At 45.8% G+C, this 27,107-nt stretch overlaps 1 protein-coding gene across 2 annotated transcripts in view; it reads left to right on the forward strand.

Annotated features, from left to right (window-relative positions):
• The first annotated feature begins 369 nt into the window (after window positions 1-369).
• rhbdl3 (rhomboid, veinlet-like 3 (Drosophila)) overlaps window positions 370-27,107 on the forward strand; it is a 55,109-nt gene continuing 28,371 nt past the window's right edge. The window contains exons 1-2 of one of the 2 annotated variants that reach the window (XM_064950725.1): window positions 370-852; window positions 1,391-1,414. In XM_064950725.1, coding sequence (XP_064806797.1) covers window positions 733-852; window positions 1,391-1,414 — 144 coding nt within the window. In that variant the 5' untranslated portion in view covers window positions 370-732. The remainder of the gene's footprint in view (window positions 853-1,390; window positions 1,415-27,107) is intronic. The other variant, XM_064950736.1, reaches the window with a different exon arrangement.

Genomic DNA, 27,107 nt, shown 5'->3' on the forward strand with positions numbered 1-27,107 from the left:
AGTGTTCAGTGACCGAATGGCATGACATTTAGGCTACGCATGCTGCTTTTTTGCGCAGTAGACTGAGTAGCATTATATGCTGTTTTTTTTTACAACTATGCTTGAAGGGAGTAGCCAATTGCTTTCATTATCGCCACACACACCTCTATTCTATTTCATTTTCAGGTGAGTCACATTGGAATGAACAATCACTGCTGTCAACTTGGATAGTTGCCTGCCTGCCTGTCCGTCCCAATGACAATTCAGTACTTCGGCAGTGAAAAATGCCGTGTCTGTCCACAGAGAGATGATCTGAGGTGCAGGTGGGCTGTCGTATGAAATAGGAGAAGGACTTGGTGGCCACACGCATCCAATTCAGTTGTTACACACACACACACACTGTCGCTCGGAGTGGCGAGACGCAGATGTGCACTCCACGGACACCCAACTCGGCACTCAACTTTTTCTCTGTGCGTGGATCTATTGAACATATCTTTTCTCTTCAATGAGCTTGAGAAGGATAGATGTTATTTCGTGGGCTAATATAATTTTTCCAAATAGCCTCAGAGGACCAGGGTTGGAATAAGTATTACTCAATTGTGTTTGAGACACCTGCGTTGATTAGCCTCGCTTGGGATTTCTCTAATATGGATTATGTGCGTAATGTGACTCAAATAGCAGAGAATGGATATTGTTTTGTCGGTAAGGATTTGAATCGCCCAGTAGAGGATTGATGAGAGGGACAGTCTGACGATGCCGGACGCGTCTCGGGACAATCCGGTGCATTCCTCTCCAGCAGTGGCAGCGAACGCGGAGGGAGACGAGATAGAAGTGCTGGAGAGTATCGATGTTCTTCCCGTGGCTCCAGAGGACGTAAGTCTTGAGCCATATTCATATTGTCATCAGCGTTTTTCAATTTCATCCTAAAACTGATCACCCTCAAGACACCTTTTTCCCACGGTGTATTCTACACTAGCGTGTATTTTTTTAATTTAACTAGACAATTCAAATAACTCATTTTTATTTACAATGATGGACTATGTTATGTCAGAATTATATCATACTGTGTTATGGTTGTAAGCTATGAATATTACTATGCCAGCGACCATTCTCAGAGAGCTTCATAGACCATAGTCATTATATCATCACAGTCAACAATCCATTGGCTATATGTGTTCATTACAGCGAACCTGGGCAGACGGAGCATGGCTACTACCATACATAACCGATGATGTCCTCATTTGTCCAATGATATTGAATGAAGGAAAGCCCTTGCAGGCTACCTGCTGACATCACTCCTTAATGACAGGCGTGTCTATCTGTTAAATGGCACCTTTTTCTCTGAAACCTTTTCTTTCCTCTTTTCTCTCTCTCCTTCCCTACCCGCTCCTTTCCTCTTTCCCTATCTCAGCAATGGAAATCTCTGTTCGACAAGGTATGTATCGTCGTTGTGTTACAGACTCTCTCTGTTGCATGCGCACTCATGAAGGGCGTCAACTTACCTGCCTTTTTATGTGAGAAACTGTTTTCTGTCCTAACTTTGTAACTTGTTACAAGTTAAGCACGTGCTATTATTATTGCCGTGTTTAGTACTAGAACTGTGATTTATGAACTGTGCTTAATCTTCACCCCAATACTCATAGAATAACAAATCAACTATCCTTGCCATTATTATAATGTCTAACTCCTGTCATTCCTGTGGTGGTGGTGAGTTGTGCCCTTGATGGAGAGCCAGATGAAAGAACCAAGCAGGTTGTGGTGGGTGTGTCCCTCCTCCTGACATCGACCCTCCCAAATGCATTTAGAGCAAATACATAATCCTGGTTACAGTTGCTCCGCCTGTGGCCCTGTGGGCTGTCATGTCAGCGACAAACAAGAGGTGGGTGTGTGTTATGCCCAGGCCATCAGGTTGTCCTGACAGACGGAGAACCAGACCCCCCCCCCCTGACTCGCGCACCCCCCCTCTCCCACCACTCCATCCCACTGGAGCTGCCTCAACACCTGCCTGCTCCAGCCCGGCCGACGGGCCCTCACTTCTGGTCCCTCAGGGAGGGACAAAGGAAGTATAATGGGTTTGGGGGGGGGGGACGGGGAGTCAGACTCGTGTCAGGCTCGCTCTTTCAGGCTCTGGGAGGACTGGCCGGGGACTTATGGGATTACGGGAAAAAGGAAAAAGGGGTGGGTGTCAGTGTGTGTGTGTGTGGGGGGGTAGACATTGTGGACAGGCATTAAGCGGGCCTCTCAATCCACTCTCTTTATGTGGTGTGGCCTCGCTTTGAATTTCTCAAGTGGCCTTCAGACTAGATGGGAGGGGGGCGAACCAAATATAGCCTATAGAAGGGGTTGCTGTCCAGTCTGGCAGCTACAAATGCCCTTTCACTCTTTTATTCCCTCCCCCCTCTCCACCTCTTAAATGACCCCTTCCATTTGTCATACATTGGAAATGTTGACCTTTAGGGTCACTCAGCTCCTCACAGTGGACACTAAGGAAGATAAATGATAGGGTGGACCAGAAATAAAAGGAATAGTTGGACGTTCATAAATGGAGGAATAGGCCCTGCTCGATGGATGTTTAGCTCATAAATGGAGGAATAGGCCCTGCTCGATGGATGTTTAGCTCATAAATGGAGGAATAGGCCCTGCTCGATGGATGTTTAGCTCATAAATGGAGGAATAGGCCCTGCTCGATGGATGTTTAGCTCATAAATGGAGGAATAGGCCCTGCTCGATGGATGTTTAGCTCATAAATGGAGGAATAGGCCCTGCTCGATGGATGTTTAGCTCATAAATGGAGGAATAGGCCCTGCTCGATGGATGTTTAGCTCATAAATGGAGGAATAGGCCCTGCTCGTTGGATGTTTAGCTCATAAATGGAGGAATAGGCCCTGCTCGATGGATGTTTAGCTCATAAATGGAGGAATAGGCCCTGCTCGATGGATGTTTAGCTCATAAATGGAGGAATAGGCCCTGCTCGATGGATGTTTAGCTCATAAATGGAGGAATAGGCCCTGCTCGATGGATGTTTAGCTCATAAATGGAGGAATAGGCCCTGCTCGATGGATGTTTAGCTCATAAATGGCAAAGCCCCAAATAGCACTGTATTTCCTATATGGTGGACTAATCTTGAACAGAGCCATGTTCAAAAGTTGTGCACTATTTAGGGAATAGGGAACAGTTTGGGTCACAGGTAATTTGATACAGGTATACCAGTTCCCATAATTCTCTGCCTTGTCATCTTGAGAGCAAAAACTGTCCATCCACATCACCCAGATTGTTGAAGCTGGCCCATGTGCCAACGCCTCTTTCTAGGATCTGTCCCAAATGGCTCCCTATTCCCTATGTAGTAACTACTTTAGACCAGAACCCTATAGGTAGTGCACCATTTGGGACACATAACTAAATGTCTCCCAGGCTGGTGTTTTAATCAAAGTGCTGTGTGCTCTGTTCAGTACCCACACTGTCCCCTGGGAGGGCTTTGTTGCAGTGAAAGTGCTTTCTCTTCAACCAGGAAATAAGATAATAAGCCTACAATAGCTCTGATTTGTGTTACCCATCTAAGATCTCTAAACATACTAGGGAATGGGGACTACTACCACACACACTACTAGCCTGATTAGTGATGATGGTGAAACCACTCAAGAAGAAACAGTCTGAGTATTTGTCTTGCCCTCACAGATTTTCAGCTTGTTTTCCAGGATTGGACCGATGTAAGTAGGAATGTATTAACGGCTTGTTGTTATAAATAGGATGGATCTGGAAAAATGAAACAAACAACTTGGTGTTTTCCTTTGAAAGATGACCCAAGGGATATTTAGTTTTTGTTTTTATGACTGTGTAAGGCAGTGCAGTGTGCATTACAAATGTTTTAGCGGATATTTGTTGTGTCACCTCATCCAGTTTCCTTAGTGGTTGATGGAGAGGGAGAAGGAGCTTATTGTGTTTCTTGCTTGTTGCGCTGTCAGATTGCTGTGTACAACCCAGACTGTGTACACACTCAGTCATTATCTGGGATGGGAATGTCTCCATTAGTCACACCTCCTCTTACCTTCCCATGGAAGTGCCCAGATGAAGTCTGCACCCGATGTGGAATATTAAGTCCGTATACTGAATGTCTTAAACACAAGCTCTTAACACCCGCTTATTTGAGTCACAGAGTACATACCATAGAAATAGAATCTATAGAACAGTTCCCAGCCCTATCTACAGATGATATTCCTATGGTACAGACTGTGACTGAACCATTGACCAGTAACAGAGAGAACCTGTGTTGAAGGAGTGCTGTGCGATAACACTTGTTCTGCAAGGCCCCATTCCCAGTTATTACCCCCATATGCCTTCCCTGTGTGTCCCCACAATGGCCAGTCGTCCCCACACTGTGCCCTTTGTGTTGACGTGTGCCACTGTACTGTACACACACAATCCTGCACTGCCTGCCTCTGACCTGTTAGGACGCCAACAGGCACGCGTCCAGAACAGAGGGAATTATGGGGATTAAGACTTATTCACATGGGCACACAGTGTACACCACAGGAGGTTGGTGGCACCTTAATTTGGGGGGACGGGGTATTTGGTAGTGGCTGGAGCGGAATGGGTGGAATGGTATCAAATACATTAATTAAACACATCCAGTTGTTTTGACCAGAATCCTGTCACATTACACGCTACAGTGAACTGGGGACAGGAACCAGTCAAATGCTCTTTGATTGGAGTGGACTTGTTCTTTAAAAAATATAAAAAATATTACCCCATTTTCATGGTATCCAGTTGTTAGTAGTTCCTATCTTGTCTCATCGCTACAACTCCCGTACGGGCTCGGGAGAGACGAAGGTCAAAAGCCATGCTTCCTCCGAAACGCAACCCAACCAAGCCGCACTGCTTCTTGACACCAATGTGTCGGAGGAAACACCGTGCACATGGCGACCTGGTTAGCGTGCACTGCGCCCGGCCCACCACAGGAGTCGCTAGTGCGCGATGAGACAAGGATATTCCTACCGGCCAAACCCGGACGACGCTAGGCCAATTGTGCCTGACCCCATGGTGAGGCCGACTGCGACAGAGCCAGGGCGCGAACCCAGAGTCTCTGGTGGCACAACTAGCACTGTCATACAGTGCGTGCCCTAGACCACTGCGCCACCCGGCAGGCCGACCCAGTTGTTCTGTGTGTGTGTGCATGCCTCTAAATCTGGGCTCTTGATCTCATGCTGTTGAATGTGTCAATGAGCATGTGAAGTGGCTGCCATTGACAGAATAGGAAGGTAGGCAGCCATCATTTCAGAAATCTTTTGTTTAGCTCCACTCCCTCGGTCCCCACATGGTCCAGCTGCCAGCCTCTCAACCCTCTCATTCCTCTCCTCTCCAATGTCATGACCCAGAGGGTTGATTGTCAACAGTCCAGGTAATTAGCACTAATTGGGTTTGAGCCAAAATGGTGGCCCTGGACTGATTGTAGGGTTTGCCGTACGTCCTTTCTCATCCCATTTCTCTCAGAATTTCGCTGTTTACTTCCTGTTAGTTCCGCAAATTTGCATCTGTGTGTGTTGATGCTGGTTTACCATACCTCCTCTCTGCCCCTCCCGAACCACTGTACTCTCAGTGTTGAGGTTTTCATCCGAGAGATAGATCAGTCTATATGTAAAGCTCTACATGTAGGCTATCTTTTTACTTAGAGACCCAATCTGTTTGCTAGTCTCCGAAGGCTTTAAATACATTTCCTTATTTCCCTAATGAAAGGGAGTTCCAGTCAGTAAGTTGTGAGCAGCTCTTCTAATGTTGCTCTATAAATAGCCCCTCCCCTGCCTGTCGATACACAGATGTGCTGCTGCTTCAGTCATAATTGGCTGCGGACTGCAGTGTGTACACATGGAGAGATGAAAGATGGCAGCACAAATGAACGTGTGTCTTTTTATGGTTCAATGCTACGTGCTCTACCCACATGGTGCAGGGTGGTCCCCTGTGTGTGTGTGTGTGTACAGCATATGTTTGTTTTAATGTGTATTTATTTGTGTATGTGTGTGTGACTGTGTGTACCTACGGTATGTCCCTGTGTTTGTCTTCGATATGTTAATCTGTTAGAGGGGGTCAGCGGGGTGGAATCGATGCCAGTGAGTGGTACCTCTGTGGAGAGTGGTTGACTCTGTGCTCTGTGTGTGACTATGTGGATGTAGGGACACTCCAGCTGTCAGTGCAGAGACCCTGTGCCCTCTCCCCCCCCCCCCCGTTTAGTTTTTCGGCCGACTTGGCTTCGGTTTCCACAGTGAAGTGGATAACGTTGCTGAGGAGACGACCCATCATCCACTTACAGGCTCTCTTAAGTTTACCGCCACCTGAGTACGTTCACACACACTTCAGTAGGTTACTGCAGGGGTCTGATGGGGTGACATCCTGTTAGTGACATCCTCTGGGTTTTTTGTTAACTTGAGTTATTACGCTCAGTGAAAGTTAATCCTCTTCATTTCTCTCTGACTGTGGGAGCAAGTTGCATGTCACTCAAAGCTCCCAGTCTAGCCCATGGGCTGAGTACAGTAGTAGAATCTATCCTGCAGTGTCAAGATTCCCCGAACTTGGGAGTGGGCGGATGTGCTAAACGGCTCCTATTTCAGCATGTCCCGCAGATCTATTGGGATCATAGACACTAAGGTCCATTCATTCCTTATGGCTGAAACTGTGATACCTTCCCACAGGTTGTGGTTACAAGGGATACTATACTGGGAGAGTCCTCTCCTGGCAGGGACCCACCACTCTGCTCTAAATGCCAAGGGGGCCTCCAGTATGTGTGGGTTTCATGCCTTTTGTGCCAAAGTCTTTCTGCTGTCTTTGGTTGTTGGAGTTTTTACGTTTTACTCATTGGGTTTGTGTGTGTTTCTTGTGAAAGTTTGTGAGAGTGTGTGTATCAGGGTTCCGGACCAGGTTTAGGGGTTTAGGTAAGACAAAAAGGTGTAGTGCAGTGGTAACCAACCTTCTCTGAGCAGGATCACTTTCTGAGTCAAAATGCAAGCTGAGATCAGATTTAGTTTTTAAACACGTCATAAAAAATGTAAGCCATGAACCTATTAAAAACAGTTCTGTATCAATCAGGTTTGTAGTAGGCTATAGGCCCAATACATTACCACTGCATATTTTTATTTTATTTATTTTACCTCCTATTTAACTAGGCAAGTCAGTTAAGAACAAATTCTTATTTTCAATGACGGCCTAGGAACAGTGGGTTAACTGCCTGTTCAGGGGCAGAACGACATATTTGTACCTTGTCAGCTCGGGGATATGAACTTACAACCTTTCAGTTACTAGTCCAACACTCTAACCACTAGGCTACCCTGCCGCCCCAATGTTGGCTATGCTTTAATTGACCTGCCAAAATTTGCAAATTTAGGTATGGGCGACATGGGCAGCCGACCAGTGCGGCATCTTGCCAGGCACTGCACGGGGTGCCCGCACAAATTTTATTTTTATTTTCTATCGCACATTTGCACGTCAATGATGATATGTCACCGTGTGGGACTGTGGGTCAAATAACCTTGTCGGAGTGGGCGCCCTGATTCTAGTTTGTGAGCTAGGCAGGCTACTGCCTGGGAGGTCTCCCCCTCAGAAGTACGAGTTGGGGAGGGGGGCGGGGATAGGTTGACCTCAGGTCTCCCCACTGGAAGCCCGAGGTAGTTGGAGCAGGGGAATCTATCAAATAGCGAACCTCTAACTTTGTACAGTACTAATGCAATTAGTAAAATCAGTCACACTGCGAATTGCTACCAAATAAACCACATCATTCATAATATTGTGAATATATACTGTGGTTTCGCAGACATTTTGTTGCATTTGTATACTGTATTTTAATGCAAATTCAGGGGCACTTGTGAAATACTTTGGAGCACCTCTGGCACTGGCCAGGATGAGGAGCCATTCTTCTCCTCAGCCACACAGGCCTCTTCAGAAATGATCTCGGAGCCTCAGGATGAGGAGCCATCGACCTCCTCAGCCACACAGTTGTCTTCACAAATGTTGTCTGAGCCTGAGGATGAAGATGAAGACCCATTTGCTTCCACTTCTCCCCAGCAGGATTCTTCAGGTGTGTTTGTGGCACACGGGCACGTGTGTGTGTGTGTGTGTGTGTGTGTGTGTGTGTGTGTGTGTGTGTGTGTGTGCATCCCTGCATAACATAAACAAAATAAATAATTTCCCTTTTGCAAAGTTCTAAGTTTACATATTGTAGGTAACAAGGATTTTATTATTACTGGGTATCTATGTGGGATGTTCCATCACTAGAAATGCTGTGAATAACATGTGTAAACTAATGCCCATGTGCTCTCCATTAGAAATGCCTGTAGCAGCATCCCCACCAAATCCTTCTGCTGAGGATGTGTCACGCAGCCAGGAGTGGTGGGGGCGGAGTCAAGCGCAGAGAGCAGAGGAAAATGGGGGAAACCGAACTTTATTGCGGTATCCACAATTAATGCCAAAACCAAGGCGAAGACAAAAGTGTCCAACCCAAAACTGGGCACAAACAGACAGGGAACACAACACGTAACCAACCTAGACTAACAGGAAACAAGCCCCCACAAAAGCAGACGGGCCTAAATAGTCCTGAACCAAAACTCAAATAAGAAACGGGTGCAACCAATAAGACATAACAAACAGAAAAGGAAAAGGGGATGGGTGTCAGCTAGTAGACCGCCGAGCGCCGCCCGAACAGGCAGGGGAGCCACCTTCGCTGGAAGTCGTGACACAGACCCTGCTGACTGGCCTTCAGTTCTGACTGACACAATTCAGACACAACTAGTTTGCAGAGGACCAAGTGAGGTACCACCTGACTTTGTTTTCCCAAGGAATGAGAGTGATGGAAGAAGTTGCCACCACCAGTATTTCAGGAAGACCTTGGTGAGTGATGAAATAATCCCTAGTAGTTTGTTGGTGTATTCTGAAAGAAACAACAGCCTCTTCTGCTTCTGCTGCAAACTCTTTTCTAAGAAGAAAATTAATTTAGCAAACTCGGGACTGACAGACTGGAAACATGCAAGTTCTTTGCTGACTTCATACGGTATCAGTCCAGAACAACAAAACTGCATGAAAACATGGCAAGAACTGGCGATGAGACTCACAAAAGGGGAAACAATTGATAATGACGAGATAGCACTTATGGAGGCTGAGAGGTGTTGACACGTCTGACTGCTATTGTGTCGTCTCTGGCAATTAGAAATCTGCCACTAAGGAGACACACAGAAACACTACTCTCCATCAAATGGAAATTTCCTCAAAGAGGTTGGATTGATGGCACAATTTGATATAGTCATGATTTGATCCGTGTCCAAAAAGGGACCTTGAGTCACACCACCAGCTACCTTGGCAACCAAATACAGAATGAACTCATTGATTCGTTGAGCAGCAAGGTCATTGCAATAACGTTGAGTGACATCAAGCTGGCAAAATGATTCTCTATCATTCTAGATTGCACCTCAGCCACACTGAACAGTTGTCAGTTGTGATTAGAATTGTGTCACTGAAGGAGGAGCCCCACATAAAGGAACATTTGATGGGGGTTTTGGAGGCAGAGGAGTCCACGGGCCAACATTTGGCATCCCTGATTCTCAAAAGATTAGAGGAGCTAAAAATTCATTTTAAGGACTGCAGCGGACAGTCTCATGATAACGGGGCCAACATGAGAGGCAAAAACAAAGGTGTCCATGCCAGACTCCTGGAAATGAATCCCAAGAGCTCTTTTTGAGCCATGTGAGGCTCCCACATTGAACCTGGTTGTGGCTGATGCTGCTAAATGTTCTGTCGATGCCACAGGTTACTTTGGCATCTTACATAAACTGTACACCTTGTTCTCAGCCTCCACACAGAGATGGGCCATCCTGAAAAAAATACGTGGACGTCACTTTGAAGATGTGGACTCGAGTCAAGTTAAGAGTATCTTGCCACTGAGGTATCAGGCAGCAGCAGTGAGAGAAGGATCAAACCGAAGACCTTGTGATAAAGATTGAGGTCCTTGTCAGAGGAGGTGGGATCATAGCACTTCAGCATCTGTACAGTGGTGTGGTACGACATCTTGAGCCAGATCCAGCATGTGAGCAAGCTGATGAAGTCTCCCAGTATGCATGTGGATGTTGCAATCAGTCTTCTCAGAAAGACCGAGCGAGGTCTCAGCAACTACAGGGCAACAGGCTTTGACCGCACAAATGCCAGCCAAGGATATTTGCATGTAGAGGCCGTTCTACATCAAAAGAAGGCTGAGTTCCACAAAGTGGCACTTTTCATACGAATCATTTGATGAATCTCTGAGTGATGCCCTGAAGAAGCTGGAGGTGACATTTTTCAATGTCGTTGTTGATGCTGCAACCTCAGCCCTTCGGGAAAGATTTTCCACATTGGAAAATGTGCTGTCAACCTTCCAAAGTCTCTCAAATGAGGAGCTGACAGAACAATGTGAGGTATGACGCTGCACTATAAAGAACACTCAGACTTGGATGGCAGAGAGATTGCACAGGAACTGAAGAACTTTCCTGACTTGCCATCGAAGACCATGAACCTGCTTGAGCTGCTTATAATGATACATGAAAGGGAGCTCTCAGAAATGTATATACATTTGTGGACTGCTCTCAGAATTTGTCTTCCTCATCCAGTGACCGTAGCTGAAGCGGAGAGAAGCTTTTCAAAGGTCCACCATGTGACAGGAACGCCTTAGTGGACTTGTTGTCATCAGTATTGCCCATGCAATTGCTGGGCTGATTTCTTATGATGATGTAATTGATGACTTTGCATCAAGGAAGGCAAGAAAGGTCAGGGTTTAGATGGCAGCTGTGCAATTTAGTTTGTGTGTTTCTTGTTTGAAGTGCCATAGTGTAATAATCAAGTTCTCTTCTTTATAAGTGTGTTATTCTATTTGTGTATCTGTGTGATATAGGATTTGTGCAATTTAGTTTATTTGTGTGTTTTATGTTAGCAATAGGGTAATAGTGTAATAAATCAATTTCTTTTTTTATTTGTTTTTATATACTACAATTGGTTTCTATTTGTCTTTGTTACTACTTTATTATATTTATGAGACTTATTTTTGTATGTAATTGTATATTTATATAGTTTTAAATGTTATGATTATTTGTGTTGTTACAAATGTCGGAATAAAAATGACTGGTGTCATGGTGCTTTTGGAGGGGGGTCGCCCAGGGAGGCATACAAGCTAGAACCGCCACTTCCTGCCAATGTTGTTCTTCTCAGACCGTTTAGAAATGATATTACAACAGTTTAGCAATATGACCACACTGGTAATATATTTGTTGTTTTACTTATGAGGTACAGCTGGTGAGCCTAATCATTTCCTTTTTTTTTTTTTACTGGACTGATGACCTGCATCTGATGGTTAGTCTGAAGGGAGGGAGGGCGCAGTGGTGAGGCAGCCTCTCACCCGACTCACCGTCCCACTCCCTCCCTCTGGGGACACAGTCTTCCGTTGATGGCGAAACTCAAGTCGCACTGCATTATTTCTGCCTCATGCACCAACGTTGTTACTCCGATGACCAGAGAAAGTGAAATATTCATTGATATTAAAAAAGTCAAACAGGAAGCTGCTAATAATAACAACGTAAGCTTATGGAAACACTTTGCTACTCATTCATTGCAGCTGTAGTGCTGGTTGTAGCGCTAGTGGAAGTAGGGACAACGTGCATTTCATGGCTTTTAAAAGTGTTGAACAAAGTGTTGACTGCTGAATAACAACTTAAACATGAACATACTCATAAAAACAGCAGCTCTTTGCTGTATTCGTTGACAGTCTCTCTCTAGTGATGGTTTTAAAAGTTTAGAAATATCAACTTCACAGTATCAACTTCGCTGTGGCTTGAGGCTTCTTTTTAGTCTATGGCTCGAGGAAGCTCAGATCACTGTGTCTGCAGTTATCTGATTGGCCAGCGCTAGGCCTATAAGTGCACGTGATTTGCTCTCTGGGCCTGCTGGGTAGGCGGAGCTCTACCTTCAGAAAAATGAAATGGTTCAAAATGGGAACACTTTGCCATCTCGGTATTAAGACTGCTGAAACGAGTGCACCTACTGCCAAGAGTGCCACTTTGTATAATAAAAAGAAAATATAGGAACGGAAGGCCAAAGAGTTTCTAAACCCAGAGACGCAACATCACTAGACTTCCGGGAATGTTTGAGAAGCAGACTAAGCAGACCAGGCCGGGGTTTGAGAAGTCAATGAGAGAAGTGAAAAATTCTTCCTTCGTTGTTAATATTCTCATAATCTAAATGCTCAACCTAGATTCACGCCAATGTCTTTGAACATGTTATTGCTCCAACTTCGTGAAACTGAACAACTGACACCACTTTATTTTTGTCAAAAACAACTTAGGGCCTCCTGAGTGGCTCAGCAGTGCTAGAGGCATCACTACAGATTTGGGTTCGAGCCCGGGCTGTGTCGCAGCCGGCCACGATCGGGAGACCCATGAGGCGGCGCACAATTGGCTCAGCGTCATCCGGGTTAGGGGAGGGTTTGGCCGGCTGGGATGTCCTTGTCCCATCGCGCTCTAGGAACTGGCGGGCCGGGAGCATGCACGCTGACACAGTCGCCAGTTGGACGGTGTTTCCTCCAACACATTGGTGCAGCTGGCTTCCAGGTTAAGCGAGCAGTGTGTCAAGAAGCAGTGTGGCTTGGCAGGGTCGTGTTTTCGAGGACGCATGGCTCTCGACCTTTGCCTCTCCCGAGTCCGTACGTGAGTTGCAACGATGTGACAAGACTGTAACTACCAATTGGATAGCTCAAAATTTGGGGTAAAAAAATATTATTATTATTTTTTTTAAATAACAACTACTTTATATCGAAGGAGTGCCTTTGATTGGATGGCTTGCGGATGTGCAGTTTGGCACTAGATTACCATTAAACCCAACAACGTGTTTCTGCAGCTTGACTACAAGTGTGATCTGGGATTTCTTTTGGAGAAGCAGTTTTAGCCTATCTTCATACTGTACTGTCTTTGGCAAGGCTTTATCGTTGTTGGTTTTTACAGAAATGTTAGGTGATCAACTAAGAATGCCTTGGTGCCCACTGGCCTAGTGAATCAACACACACACGGAGGGTCTGTCTGTGACACATTCCTGCACCACAAACCCTACTGGTTCAACACCAAAGCAATGCAGGTGGACTGTTGACTCTGCAACAATAAACCGTGTGTTTACCCATCCATGTGGTGGACAGATTTGAGTATATGTGTGTGAACAGTCTCCCATCCTCAAGCATTTCCCATTAGTGCCGCGTGTACAACTCAACATCTTCCAATATCAAACTCTTCTCCCTCGGTAGAACAATTGCGTCCTTATTGAGACAGATGGTACATTGACTACACGGATAAACAGAGGCTGCAGACAAAACCTCTACAGATGTTTCTCTCTCTGACTGGTTAATGTGTAACATTGACGATGCAGCATTATGCATTTAATCACTAAACCTGTGTGTGTGTTTGACTCTGTGTGTATGCCTTTAATTTAAACCTCAAACCAGTGTAACTGAATACTTCCCTTGTGTTCACCAGGCCAGGAAGCAGTCCGCTTTAAAACACCTCACGGTGTGTATCGTCTCCCTAGACACTAGTGTTGAAGTGAGGACAGTTTACGGTTTAGATGAAATAAAACGAGTGGCAGTTGATTCAAAGGTAATGGCGTTTCCTGCCGCAACTTTTCCTTCCACCCACAAACCTTTTCCTCCCACCCACAAACCTTTTCCTTCCACCCACAAACCTTTTCCTTCCACCCACAAACCTTTTCCTCCCACTCACAAACATTTTCCTCCCACCCACAAACTCACTCTAAAAGGCTAAACTGACCCTTTTTCAACACTCCTAGACTGAGACTCACACTTGGTCTGTATCTTCCGTATTCTACCTCGGTAGCACTATTTCCTGCTTTGGCTGACACAACAAATCAAATGTTATTTGTCACATGCACAGGATACAACATGTGTAGACTTTAGAGTGAAATGCTTACTTACAAGCCCTTAACCAACAATGCAGTTTTAAGAAATACCTTAAAGAATAAGTAAGAGAGAAGACTAGCAAATAATTAAAGAGCAGCAGTAAATAGCAATAGCGGGGCTATATTTTATTTATTTCTTATTTCACCTTTATTTAACCAGGTAGGCCAGTTGAGAACAAGTTCTCATTTACAATTGCGACCTAGCCAAGATAAAGCAAAGCAGTGCGACAAAATTTACAACAGTGTTACACATGGGATAAACAAACGTACAGTCAATATCACAATAGAAAAATGTATATATAGTGTGTGCAAATGTAGTAAGATTAGGGAGGTAAGGCAATAAATAGACCATAGTGGCGAAATAATTACAATTAGCATTAACACTGGAGTTATAGCTGTGCAGATGATAATGTTCAAGTAGAGATACTGGGGTGCAAAAGAGCAAAAAAATAACTATGGGGATGAGGTAGATTGGTGGGCTATTTACAGATGGGCTGTGTACAGGTGCAGTGATCGGTAAGCTGCTCTGACAGCTGATGCTTAAAGTTAGTGAGGGAGATATAATTCTCCAGCTTTGGTGATTTTTGCAATTCTTTCCAGTCATTGGCAGCAGAGAACTGGAAGGAAATGTGGCCAAAGAAGCTGTTGGCTTTGGGGATGACCAGTGAAATATACCTGCTGGAGTGCGTGCTACTGGCGGGTGTTGCTATGGTGATCAGTGAGCTGAGATAAGGCGGGGCTTTACTTTACCAAGCAAAGACTTATAGATGACCTGGAGCCAGTGGGTTTGGCGACGAATATGTAGCGAGGGCCAGCCAACGAGAGCATACAGGTCGCAGTGGTGGGTAGTATATGGGGCTTTGGTGACAAAACAGATGGGGGTACTGGTACAGGGGTACCTGTACAGAGTCAATGTGCGGTGGCACCGGTATTGAGGTAATTATGTACATGTAGGTAGAGTTATTAAAGTGGCTATGCATAGATAATAACAGAGAGTAGCAGCAGTGTGGGGGAGGGCAATGCAAATACTCTGTGTAGCCATTTGATTAGCTGTTCAGGAGTCTTATGGCTTGGGGTTAGAAGCTGTTTAGAAGCTTCTTGGCGGTAGCAGAGAGAACAGCCTATGACTAGGGTTGCAGGAGTCGTTGACAATTTTTAGGGCCTTCCTCTGACACCGCCTGGTATAGAGGTCCTGGATGGCAGAAAGCTTGGCCCCGGTGTACTAGGCCGTACGCACTACCTCTGTCGTGCCTTGCGGTCGGAGGCAGAGAAGTTGCCATACCAGTCAGTGATGCAATCTGTCAGGATGCTCTCGATGGTGCAGCTGTAAAACCTTTTGAGGAACTGAGGACCCATGCCAAATCTTTTCAGTCTCCTGTGCCCTCTTCACAACTGTCTTGGTATGCTTGGACCATGTTAGTTGTTTGGTGATGTGGACGCCAAGGTACTTGAAGCTCTCAACCTGCTCCACTACAGCCATGTCGATGAGAATGGGGGTGTGCTCGGTCCTCCTTTTCCTGTAGTCCACAATCATCTCCTTTGTCTTGATCACGTTGAGGGAATGGTTGTTGTTCTTGCACCACACAGTCAGGTCTCTGACCTCCTCCATATAGGCTGACTCATCATTGTCGGTGATCAGGCCTACCACTGTTGTGTCATCAGCAAACTACCCTCCGGCGCCATCTTACAATGTAGCCTATGTGATAATTGCAGAGATCCGTTTTCTCATTGCAACCAATGCAGTTTTTCTGTCCCCTAACTCCTCACTCTTCATATGGGAGCGAAGAAACTGTTATCAAATGGCACCCTATTCCTTACATAGTGCATTACCACCAATGGACCCTGACCAAAAGTAGTGCACTATATAGGGATTAGGGTGCCATTTAGGAAGCATTTTAATCTGCTGGGGAGCTAAAGATATAGCATGAGAAGTTAATAGTAATAGAACACTAGTTTTTAGAATAGAATAACGTATTCTATACTTACTCATGTTTATTTCTCTCCTTTAACTGAACTTCCATTGTCCTACCAAGAGTTGCTGTCTGAATATCTTTATATCTCAGCTTGATGCGCAGTTCATTCACCTTGGTAGAAAAGTGGCAACTGACAGCAGAATTGACTTTTCTCTCTTTCGAATTCTCTTCAAAGTCTTGGAGCATTGTGGAGGTCTCAGGTCTGTTATTCTGGGAAACCCTCGCGGTCCCCTCTTGTTTTGTCATCGTCATGGTCACCTCGTCGGCTGAGTACATGCCCAAGGTGATCGACAGACAGTGCTTAGCTTTCACTTGGACCGCCGGGCCGTCTCCTCTTACATCTCTCTGTCTCGATCTCTCTCTGTGCCTCTCTTCTCTCTCCCCCCCCCCTCTCTCTCTACACATCGCATCACTGATGTGAACGAGCCACCAACAGGAATTGCTTAGTATTCACAACTCCAGTGTTATGGTGTGGAAGCGTTCTGTTAGCGTGAGGCAGCTTGATGTACAACTACACCCCCTGGACAGAGCGCTCGTCTGTCACAGGGACTCATGGTTTGACTGAAAGGTGTCGCTAATGGTACAGAGGTCATGCACCGTTGCGTGCTGGAGTTCTACACTGGCCTATCTAACGAAAGGGCATTAACTGCTCACTGAGTGTAACTGATAAAAATATCTTGAAAGTATTTTCATTGTTCAGCCTGAGTTGTAGGCAGATCACTGACCACATCTGTTGTCTTTCTATGAGGTCATGTTTTATTCATATTAACCCTGACCTCTGACACGGCAGTTGCTGCCTTCTTGCTCCGTACACCTACTGGAATACGTTTCCATGACGATTTTGTTTGTGTTCATAAATGTAGTATTCAGACCCCTTGACTTTTTCCAGATTTTGTTACGTTACAGACTTATTCTAAAATTGATTAAATTGTTTTCTTCCCTCATCAATCTACACACAATACACCATGATGACAAATCCAAAACAGATGTTCAGACATTTTTTTGAATAAAAAAAAAAGAAATCATATTTACATAAATATTCAGATCCTTTACTCAGTACTTTGTTGAAGCACCTTTGGCAGAGATTACAGCCTTGAGTCTTCTTGGGTATGAAGCTACAAGTTTGACACACCTGTATTTGGGGAGTTTCTCCCATTCTTCTCTGCAGATCCTCTCAAGCTCTGTCAGGTTGGATGGGGAGTGTTGCTGCACAGCTATTTCCAGGTCTCTCCAGAGATGTTCGACCAGGTTCAAGTCCGGGCTCTGGCTGGGCCACTCAAGGACATTCAGAGACTTGTTCCAAAGCCAGTCCTGCGTTGTCTTGGCTGTGTGCTTAGGGTTATTGTCCTGTTGGAAGGTGAACCTTCACCTCAGTCTGAGGTCCTGAGCGCTCTGGGGCATCAAGGATCTCTCTATACTTTGCTCCGTTCATCTTTCCCTCGATCCTGACTAGTCTCCCTGCCTCTTAAAAACATCCCCACAGTATGATGCTGCCACCACCATGCTTCACCGTAGGGATGGTGCCAGGTTTCCTCCGGACGTGACTCTTGGCATTCGGGCCAAAGAGTTCAATCTTGGTTTCATCAGACCAGAGAATCTTGTTTCTGAAGGCTGTCATCCTGGTAAGTGTGTAATTGGAAGCATCTGAGAGCCTGGGAACTGTGGATTCCTTCCTGGTTTACTAGCTTTACCACAGAGGCACCGAAGTATGTACATAGTGCACTTTATTTGGACAGAGTTCTATGGACCATGGTCAAAAATACAACACTTTATGGAAAAGAGTGCAATTTGGGACGTTGTCACATAATAAGAACTGGAATGTCTCATCAAGGTTGCTGTCAAGGAGTTGCCTTGAAAGTGTCAATATGAGTTTGAATATGAGGTCTGATATAACGTTTTGTGGTCTTCGCTTCTATGATAGTTTGAATATTTTAGGTCTACCGTGACAGTTTTATTATGACGTTTTGAGGAGAATGTGTCTGCCAAGAGGATCTTTCACACCAACGCTACAGATGAAGGGATGCCTTATGAGTTGCTTGGACATTGTGCTCTTGCCTTTTACATAATAGAAAAGTGTTTTTTGTGGGAAAAGCCTGACAGATAGATATATGTCCTCGATTGAAAGTTTGGGCACAAGGCCGTCTTTCATTTCAGGGTTGTGGGACTCATCTTCTCATTTTATCCTCAGCTTCTTCCCAATGTATCTGTGAGAAAATGAAACCAGTCACGAAGATCATCATTTATCTTGGACTTTTATGAAATTCCTGGGTCTCAATATGAGAGGCTAAGGGGTTGAACCTCATGCTGCTATAGCCCACAGTGACCTTTGGCAGGCTAGCTGTGGAGACCTTCAGCCGTTCTGGTGGTTGTCTATAGGTCATAACTCTGCTGAGCCCCATGGAGGTTAGAACCATTAGCATACTCCAACTTTTCTACCCTTTAAGTTGCCTTTCTGGAAGTTTCTTTAAACCTCTGGGCCAAAGTTTTGCTCCCTTTTACCTTTTAAAGGAGAGGCGTTCTGGTGGGAGAGAGAAGAAGAAAGTGCTCTGCGCTCCCTGACCTTTTGGGATTATGGTAATAGGATTATGAAATAGAGGGTGATCCACACCGCAGCAGGGCTCTCAACCAGGCCACCACAGATCAGGAGACTGGCTTATTGTTATGGGTGGAGAAAAAGCCCCAGGTGGACAAGCAGTCACCACCACCAGGGCTGTGATAGACGGCATCTGTTTCCCCCAGTTGATGTTGTTTTCCCTTTCTCCTCCGCTGCGGCTTTATCCAGGGGGGACAGTGTTGCTTGAGATGCTGACGGACAGTTGAAGGCTCCCACTCCCTGCCCAGATGGCAACCTTTGAAAATGTCAGACAGAGGACCCCACCCCACCCACCCCGATCTCCACCTCCATCCCCCCAATCCCAATTCCAAACCTTCTCCTACATTTTTGTAGAATTTAAATCAGGCCCCCCTGAGGGCAGCCCCGGGCCGGGTCCATTTCCCCATTAAAGACCATAAATCTCTATGGTGAATGGAGCCGCCGCCTCCTCATAAAAAGGGGTCAGTTGAGGGCGCCCCCGAGAAAGTAGTACTGAATAGAGAGAAAAACAGACAGACAAGGCTCCAAAAAGAAATGTTGCTCCCTCTTTTTGTTCCCTCGTTCTCGGAATGGCCTCCAAATGGCCTCTGACGGTGGTTGCTGTAAATGAGGGCTTGGCCTGCTGGTAATGAGGGTTTCTCACCCCAATGTTATGTGGAGATTTGTCTGAAGAGTTTTATGGCCTCCTGTCTTTATCTCTGTGCTGACCTGCCCATGCCCTGTGTCTGAAGAGTTTTATGGCCTCCTGTCTTTATCTCTGTGCTGACCTGCCCATGCCCTGTGTCTGAAGAGTTTTATGGCCTCCTGTCTTTGTCTCTGTGCTGACCTGCTCATGCCCTGTGTCTGAACAACATGGACTCTCCATCACCCTCTCTTTCTTCTTCCACAACTTTTCTTTTGTATGTGTGTGTGTGTGTTTCACCAAGACTGAGTTTGTGTCTCCTGGCATGTATGCGTATTTGTTTGTGTGTGTGTGTGTGTGAATCAGTCATCACGTGTATGTGTGTGCATATTCCACACACTCCTTTCAGACTCAGGCGACTGGGGGGTAAACTGTGAATTTGCCCACATGCTAGGGAACCTGCGGAGGACCACTCACCCAGCTGTCTGCTGTGTTAATCCCTGTTACGACAGGAACCCTCCTTTCTCTCTGTTCCCCCTCTGTGGTACCCCAATTTTTAGACACACACACACACACCGGTCTCTAGCGCCCAGCTAACAGCCAGGCAGGAGTTTGTTACATTTCAGCCCCCAGCCTCTTTGTTTTGTGTTGTTGCTACAGAGCAGCATCTGTCTAAGCCTTTTTATACTACTGTACTCCATTTTACACTAAGCCTGCAGCCCTTATGGTGTGTGTGTGTGCCTCTGTGTATATGTATGTGTATTGTTTAAGGCCTCAGCCCCCGTAATTGAACCAGGGACATGTCTCAGTGCAATAAGACGGTAATTAAGTCTTGGTGCAGTCAGGGTTTTGAGAGGAGGAGGAGGAGGAGGAGGACAAGGAGTGGGCGAAATGTCGTCTCACTCCCAGTAATAAATCTTGGCTGCCTTTTAGATGTACAGGTTGGGGTTGCTGGTTGGAAATAGTGGATGGATCACATACTGAACAGATGAAGTCATTTTCTACTTGTTGATGAGGCCTATTAACGCTGTTAAATCCCTGCTTGTGTCGGTTGACGACCCAGCGACACTGGATGATTACAGCCTGGCGATGATGTGATTGGATCAGAGGGCATGACTTGTTCAGCTATAGGTGTGATATGAGTGTGGTTCAGGGTTAGAGGAAGACCAATCAAGATGTGGGAGTGTTTCAGGGACATTACATTTGACATTTTAATGTTATTCATTAAGCAGATGCTCTCATCCAGAGCGACGTACAGGAGCAATTAGGGTTAAGTGCCTTGTTCAAGGGCACATCGGCATTTTCCCCCACCTAGTTTACTTGGGGGTTCGAATCAGCGACCTTTCGGTTACTGGCCCAACGCTCTTAACCGCTAGGCTACGTAACAGCCAGAGAGTAGTGTAATACCAGAGACTCTGACATTCTTAACCTCTCTCCACAGGGAGGGACCTGTACCTGGCTGTGATCTGTCCCTCAGGGTGAAGTTATCACATGTTCAAGTAACATGGCAGTGTTGCTAGGTTACACACTTCGGGTGGCGGGGTGCGACAGGCTGTGCTAATTTGTGGCGGCAAGCCTGGAGCCTGATGAGAGTGATCTGATGAATGAGAGACCCTAAAATGCTGTCAGTCCGACACACACACTCACACACACACACACACACACACACACACACACACACACAGACAGACCACTGATAAAAGACCAACTGGGCGAGGTGACACACACCCAGCCAGCATCCATTACCCCAGACAGAAAGGCACGTCACTCACCCCCTCCGCTAGCAGCATAACCCAAAACAGGACTACCCAAAAACCTCTAGTCTGATCCAAGATCTGTTTCTGCGGTCTTGCCAACTAATATATGGTCATTAGGCATAACGACACAAACAGATCGAGGACCAAGCTAATCAACCGATGTACTACCCTTGTACAGCTCTGAGAGGAAAGAGAAAGATCACAGGTTCATGGTCTGAAAAACCATTTCAGCCAGTAAATTGGACTGTATGCAGAGTTATGAATCCTATCAGCCTTTTTTTGTGCTTTTAAAGAGATTCAGATGAAAGAGGGAGGAGAGTGAACGAGTTCACCTGGAGAGAGAAAGCAATCACCAGGCCAGGCTAATCTATCTCTATTCACTTCCCATCCAGCCAGGCAATAAAGAAGCTCATGATGCTGTGTGTTTGTAGCAGGGGACTGTCTGTCTGTCTGTCTGTCTGTCTCTCCTCCTTTCATCAGGGGCCGGTAGGAATGGATAGAATACTGAAGGGGGAAGGAGATTGGTGGACTATACTGTCAGACACTGTATCCTTCTCCTAGGTCGTGTTCATTAAAGCACATCGTAGCAAAACAACCCCATGTGGTTCCTCCATGTTTTACTCCGTTTTCTTCCACCTGGTGTGCTAACACAGTTTGACCTGACGTTTCCTACACGACAGGTCCTAGACACAGTCCTCTTCCATTAAATTAACCCATGTTCATTAGACAGAAAATCCTTTTCTCCCACACACACTGTCCTTTCCTCTCGCTCTCGCTCTCTTTTTCCTTTTTTCTCTTGACAATTATTCCATTGTACCCCAGAACCCCAGTCAAAGACAGAAAAGTGCTGAAGGGTGGGCACTTTAACTTTGTTATTTTCCCGCTCATTGTGTGAAGAGATGATTATGGCAGAAGGAGAGTTGACCCAAAACCACTTTCCTTTGATGTGGAAGAGAAAAGGTACAGGAGGAGAGTAACCACTCGTTAAATATGTAGGCTACACTCTTAGAAAAAAGGGTTCCAAGAGGGTTCTTCAGCTGTCCTCATGTGAGGACCCTTTTTGGTTCCAGGTAGAACCCTCTGTGGAAAGTTTTTTTTTTTTTTTTACATGGAACCCAAAAGAGTTCTACCTGGAACCAAAAGGTCTGTTTAAAAGGCTCTGTTATGGGGACAACCGAACAACCTTTTTAAGGTTCTAGATAACACCTTTTTTCCAAGAGTGTACACCCTTAGTAGAAATCATGAGGTGTTTTAGAATGGAGGGGGTGGGTGGGGGCTAGGTGGGGATCTTGGAAAGGGTTGGTGGATGGGATGTTTGGATGGTGGGTTTTTCATGCTGTCCGGGTGAGAGAATGGACTCTTGTCTTTCCCATATCTTTGTTTAACCTCCCATCTGCAGTATGAGAAAGTCTTAAGTAGCATTGCTTTGTTTAACCTCCCATCTGCAGTATGAGAAAGTCTTAAGTAGCATTGCTTTGTTTAACCTCCCATCTGCAGTATGAGAAAGTCTTAAGTAGCATTGCTTTGTTTAACCTCCCATCTGCAGTATGAGAAAGTCTTAAGTAGCATTGCTGTGGTTTCCACACGTTGCTTTATACTTGGACTGAAATAGTTGCATATTGTCTACATCTCTTTTATGAAAGAACATTCTCCTTCCCTAAAGGAAAAGCATATACTTACCTCAAAAAACTAAGTTCTTACTTTAGTCATTGTAGATGTCAGCGTGCCGCCGTAAACTCTCTGACCTGTCATCAGGGATCTGTGGGCTCAGGCCTCATCTTAACTAGCTCACTAAGGTGGATACAGCGTTGTACACAGGAGGATAATACGACTCACATCGAGACACAGTCATTTATCACCTCATCTATTTTTACCTCTTCTCACTCTCCCTCCCTTCTTTTAACGAGTGAACCTCCTCACAGACACACAGACAGACCTTCCCTCCTGTCCTCTATGGATTACCACAGTCTCTTCGTGAGTGTGGACTTGCGTTATCGGACATTGGCATGGCATTTGAAAGGCTATTAGTGTCCTGTCGAACCATTTAGTCATCGCTCAAGTCACCGTGGGGTAGGAAGTTCGCGAGCCTGGTCGTGACACGCATGGCTAACAGGGCTCCATTTGAGCCAGACTCTGACCTTTCCGCCGAGACGTTTGGCGACGGGAGAGATGATGTCTGGGTAATTGACAGTCTGGAGACGATATCCTTCTCCTAGATCCACCTCATTCTGCTACTCAATCATCAGCAGCTGCGCTGATGGTAATACTGATATATTGGTGCTGATTGGATGCAAGACAAATATACTGCCTTCTGATTGGATGAAGTAATAACATATCGGCGCTTATTGATTAAAATACTAATGTTAGCACTGATTGGCACTGATTGGATGAGATGTTAATACATTGGCGCGGATTGGACCAAATTATTAGACTGATATATTGCTTCTGCCAAGCTCCATTTGTTGATACCAACAGTGAATCGATGTGAATCTATCCCGCAAATGAGCTTGAATGGAGCTTTTAGCTTTGAACTGTGCAACTTTGAAAGTTGGTGCATTACAACAAATAGCATGCGTGCACACACACACACACACACACACACACACACACACACACACACACACACACACACACACACACACACACACACACACACACACTGAAAAAAACAACACTCCCCTCATTTCCTATTGTATGGTGCTTGGAAAGCTCCTCTCCTTGAGATATGAAAAGCACTGTTCTGTTCTGCAGAATTGACTCCCTATGTCGAAATCGTGCCTGACACACGTTCTTGTACCCCATCAGTGTCTGAGACAGCCAGCAGCTGTCAAAACACAACCTTTTGCTACGTCGACTTAACTTGGAGTGTGAAGTTTGTCAGATCTGGTCTGGTGAACACAGAGTCAAGTTCTTACAAACTGCCCAGCTTTCCACAGACCATAATAGCCTCTACGTTCCATTCATACCACCCAGTCTGACTGAAGAAAACATTTTCTTTCTGTTGTCTTATGGTTTGGATGAGACATCTTTACGTGGTCTTGTGGTTTGGATGAGACATCTTTACGTGGTCTTGTGGTTTGGATGAGACATCTTTACGTGGTCTTGTGGTTTGGATGAGACATCTTTACGTGGTCTTGTGGTTTGGATGAGACATCTTTACGTGGTCTTGTGGTTTGGATGAGACATCTTTACGTGGTCTTGTGGTTTGGATGAGACATCTTTACGTGGTCTTATGGTTTGGATCACACCTACGGTGGAGGGATTAGAGTCAGATATTAGTGCAAGATGGGACACATTGACACACATGTTCCCATTGACAGCAAGACGACCTTCCATTTTTTTTGGTGTCACCCAATCTTGTCTGTAGGACTGTCTGGGGTGACTCTCTGGACCCAGTTGCCAGTCACAGCCATGACCCTTCAACCCTGGCTGTCAGGTCCTAGCCACGCCCCCTTTGTCCCCTTCCCAGCCCACTTGCAAGCTGCTGTCTGCACTCGAGCTGAACTAGTCTCCTCAACGACAACGAGGAGAGAGTAAGCGCCAGATTTCTCACTGGTCTTTGGAGGTACAGATTAACTCGTGGTGTTGTACAGCCAGCCAATGGGAGTAGTGATGAAATCTAGTGTTAGTGTTGCCTCAGCTGTAGATTGCAATGTTTGTGTGTGTGTGTGTGTGTGTGTGTGTGTGTGTCTGTGTGTGTGTGTGTCTGTGTCTGTGAGAGAGAGAGAGAGACTCGGATTAGGCAGATATCACACAGGAAGGGCCCCTTGCTGGTGTCAAGGTCACACTTAGAAACCCTGAATTAGCATTCGAATGGCAGTAGAGCCACAGTGTGTGTGTCTGAGTGTGTATGTTTGTGGGCGTGTGCGTGCATGTGTGAAGAGACGTAGAATATGGGGCTTGAAGCCCCCTCCCCACCCCCCTCTTTAGTCATGGACCACCCTACCCCCTGCCTCACACCATCCCTTTTCATCTTTCCCGAAAACCTTTGAGTCACAGGATCGTCCCATTTCCCAGCTGTCAGCTGACCCCTTTAACACCCCAACCTACAGAGTCAAACCCCTAACAGTGGTGTATGGGCCTAAGAGAACTATATACCAAACAAAAATATAAGCGCAACGTGCAACAATTTCAAAGATTTTTGTGAGTTACAAGTTCATATAAGGAAATCAGTACATTTACTGTGGTCTGCGGTTGTGAGGCCGGTTGGACATACTCTAAAGCATCGTTGGAGGAGGCTTATGGTAGAGATATTAACAATACATTCTCTGGCGACTGCTCTGGTGGATATTCCTGCGGTCAGCATGCCAATTGCACTCTCCCTCAACTTGAGACATTTGTGGCATTGTGTTGTATTTCAAAACGGCATATTTTAGAATGGCCTGTTATTGTCCCCAGCACAAGGTGCACCTGTGTAATGATCATTCTGTTTAATCAGCTTCTTGATATGCCACACCTGTCAGGTGGATGGATTATCTTGATGAAGGAGAAATGCTCACTAACAGCGATGTAAACAAATTTGTTCACGAAATTTGAGAGAAGCTTTTTCCTACGTAAGGAGCATTTCTGGGATCTTTAATTTCAGCTCATAAAACATGGGACCAACACTTCATGTTGCATTTATATTTTTGTTCAGTGTACATCTGCCGCTCACTTAAATCACTCACTCCGTGTGTGTGTGTCTCCGTGAGTGATCTAATAGTAAATGTAGCCAAGTGAATAGTGCTGTTGGAACCTACACACTCCTCTCCATCTCCCTCAGGGAGTCAGATCCTATCAGTCTCCATGACTGGAGAAAGCGATCATTACAATCACATCCCTTACCAGGAGAGATGGTGTGTGTGTGTGTGTGTGTGTGTGTGTGTGTGTGTGTGTGTGTGTGTGTGTGTGTGTGTGTGTGTGTGTGTGTGCGTGTGAATGCGTGTGTGTGAATGCGTGTGTGTGTGTGAATGAGAGTGTGTGTGTGAATGTGTGTGTGAATGTGTGTGTGTGTGTGAATGTGTGTGGTGTGTGTGAATGCATGTGTGAATACGTGTGTGTGTGTGAGCATGTGTGAATACGTGTGTGTGTGTGTGTGTGCGTGAATGTGTGTGAATGCATGTGTGTGTGTGAGTGCGTGTGTATGTGAGTGCGTGTGTGTGTGAGTGCGTGTGTGTGTGAGTGCGTGTGAGTGAATGTGTGTGTGTGAATGCGTGTGTGTGTGAATGCGTGTGTGTGTGACTGCATGCGTGTGTGTGTGTGAGTGCGTGTGAATGCATGTGTGTGTGCGTGTGGGTGTGTGTGTGTGAATGCATGCATGGGTGTGTGTGTGTGTGTGTGTGTGTGTGTGTGTGTGTGTGTGTGTGTGTGTGTGTGTGTGTGAATGCATGCATGGGTGTGTGTGTGTGTGTGTGTGTGTGAGAGAGAGAGAATAACAGCCCGGAGACACTCCTGTCCTTCCAAGTGTTGCTCTGTAATTAGCAGAGAGAGAAACAAGCTTCTCCCCCACCAGTCTAGTAGCTTTTAATTAGACCAGCAAATTGGATCATGTCAAGGGAGCACTCTACCTTTGTGTGTGTGTGTGTGAACTTGTTTGTGTGTGTGTGAACTTGTTTGTGTGTGTGTGAACTCGTTTGTGTGTGTGTGTGAACTCGTTTGTGTGTGTGTGTGAACTCGTTTGTGTGTGTGTGTGTGAACTCGTTTGTGTGTGTGTGTGAACTCGTTTGTTTGTGTGTGTGCGTGAACTCGTGTGTGTGTGTGTGTGTGTGCTTGAACTCGTGTGTGTGTGTGTGTGAACGCGTGTGTGTGTGTGTGCGTGAACTCGTGTGTGTGTGTGCGTGAACTCGTGTGTGTGTGTGTGCGTGTGCGTGAACTCGTGTGTGTGTGTGTGCGTGTGCGTGAACTCGTGTGTGTGTGTGTGTGTGTGTGTGCGTGTGCGTGAACTCGTGTGTGTGTGTGTGTGTGTGCGTGAACTCGTTTATGTGTGTGTGTGAACTCGTTTGTGTGTGTTTGTGTGTGAACTCGTTTGTTTGTGTTTGTGTGTGTTTGTAAACTCGTTTGTTTGTGTGTGTGTGTGTTTGTGGACTCGTTTGTTTGTGTGTGTGTGTGAACTCGTTTGTTTGTGTTTGTGTGTGTGTGAACTCGTTTGTTTGTGTGTGTGTGCGTGAACTCGTGTGTGTGTGTGTGTGTGTGTGTGTGTGTGCGTGCGTGAACTCGTGTGTGTGTGTGTGTGCATGAACTCGTGTGTGTGC

The sequence above is a fragment of the Oncorhynchus masou genome, chromosome 4, assembly GCF_036934945.1.
Source record: "Oncorhynchus masou masou isolate Uvic2021 chromosome 4, UVic_Omas_1.1, whole genome shotgun sequence".
In the NCBI taxonomy this organism is placed as follows: domain Eukaryota; kingdom Metazoa; phylum Chordata; class Actinopteri; order Salmoniformes; family Salmonidae; genus Oncorhynchus; species Oncorhynchus masou.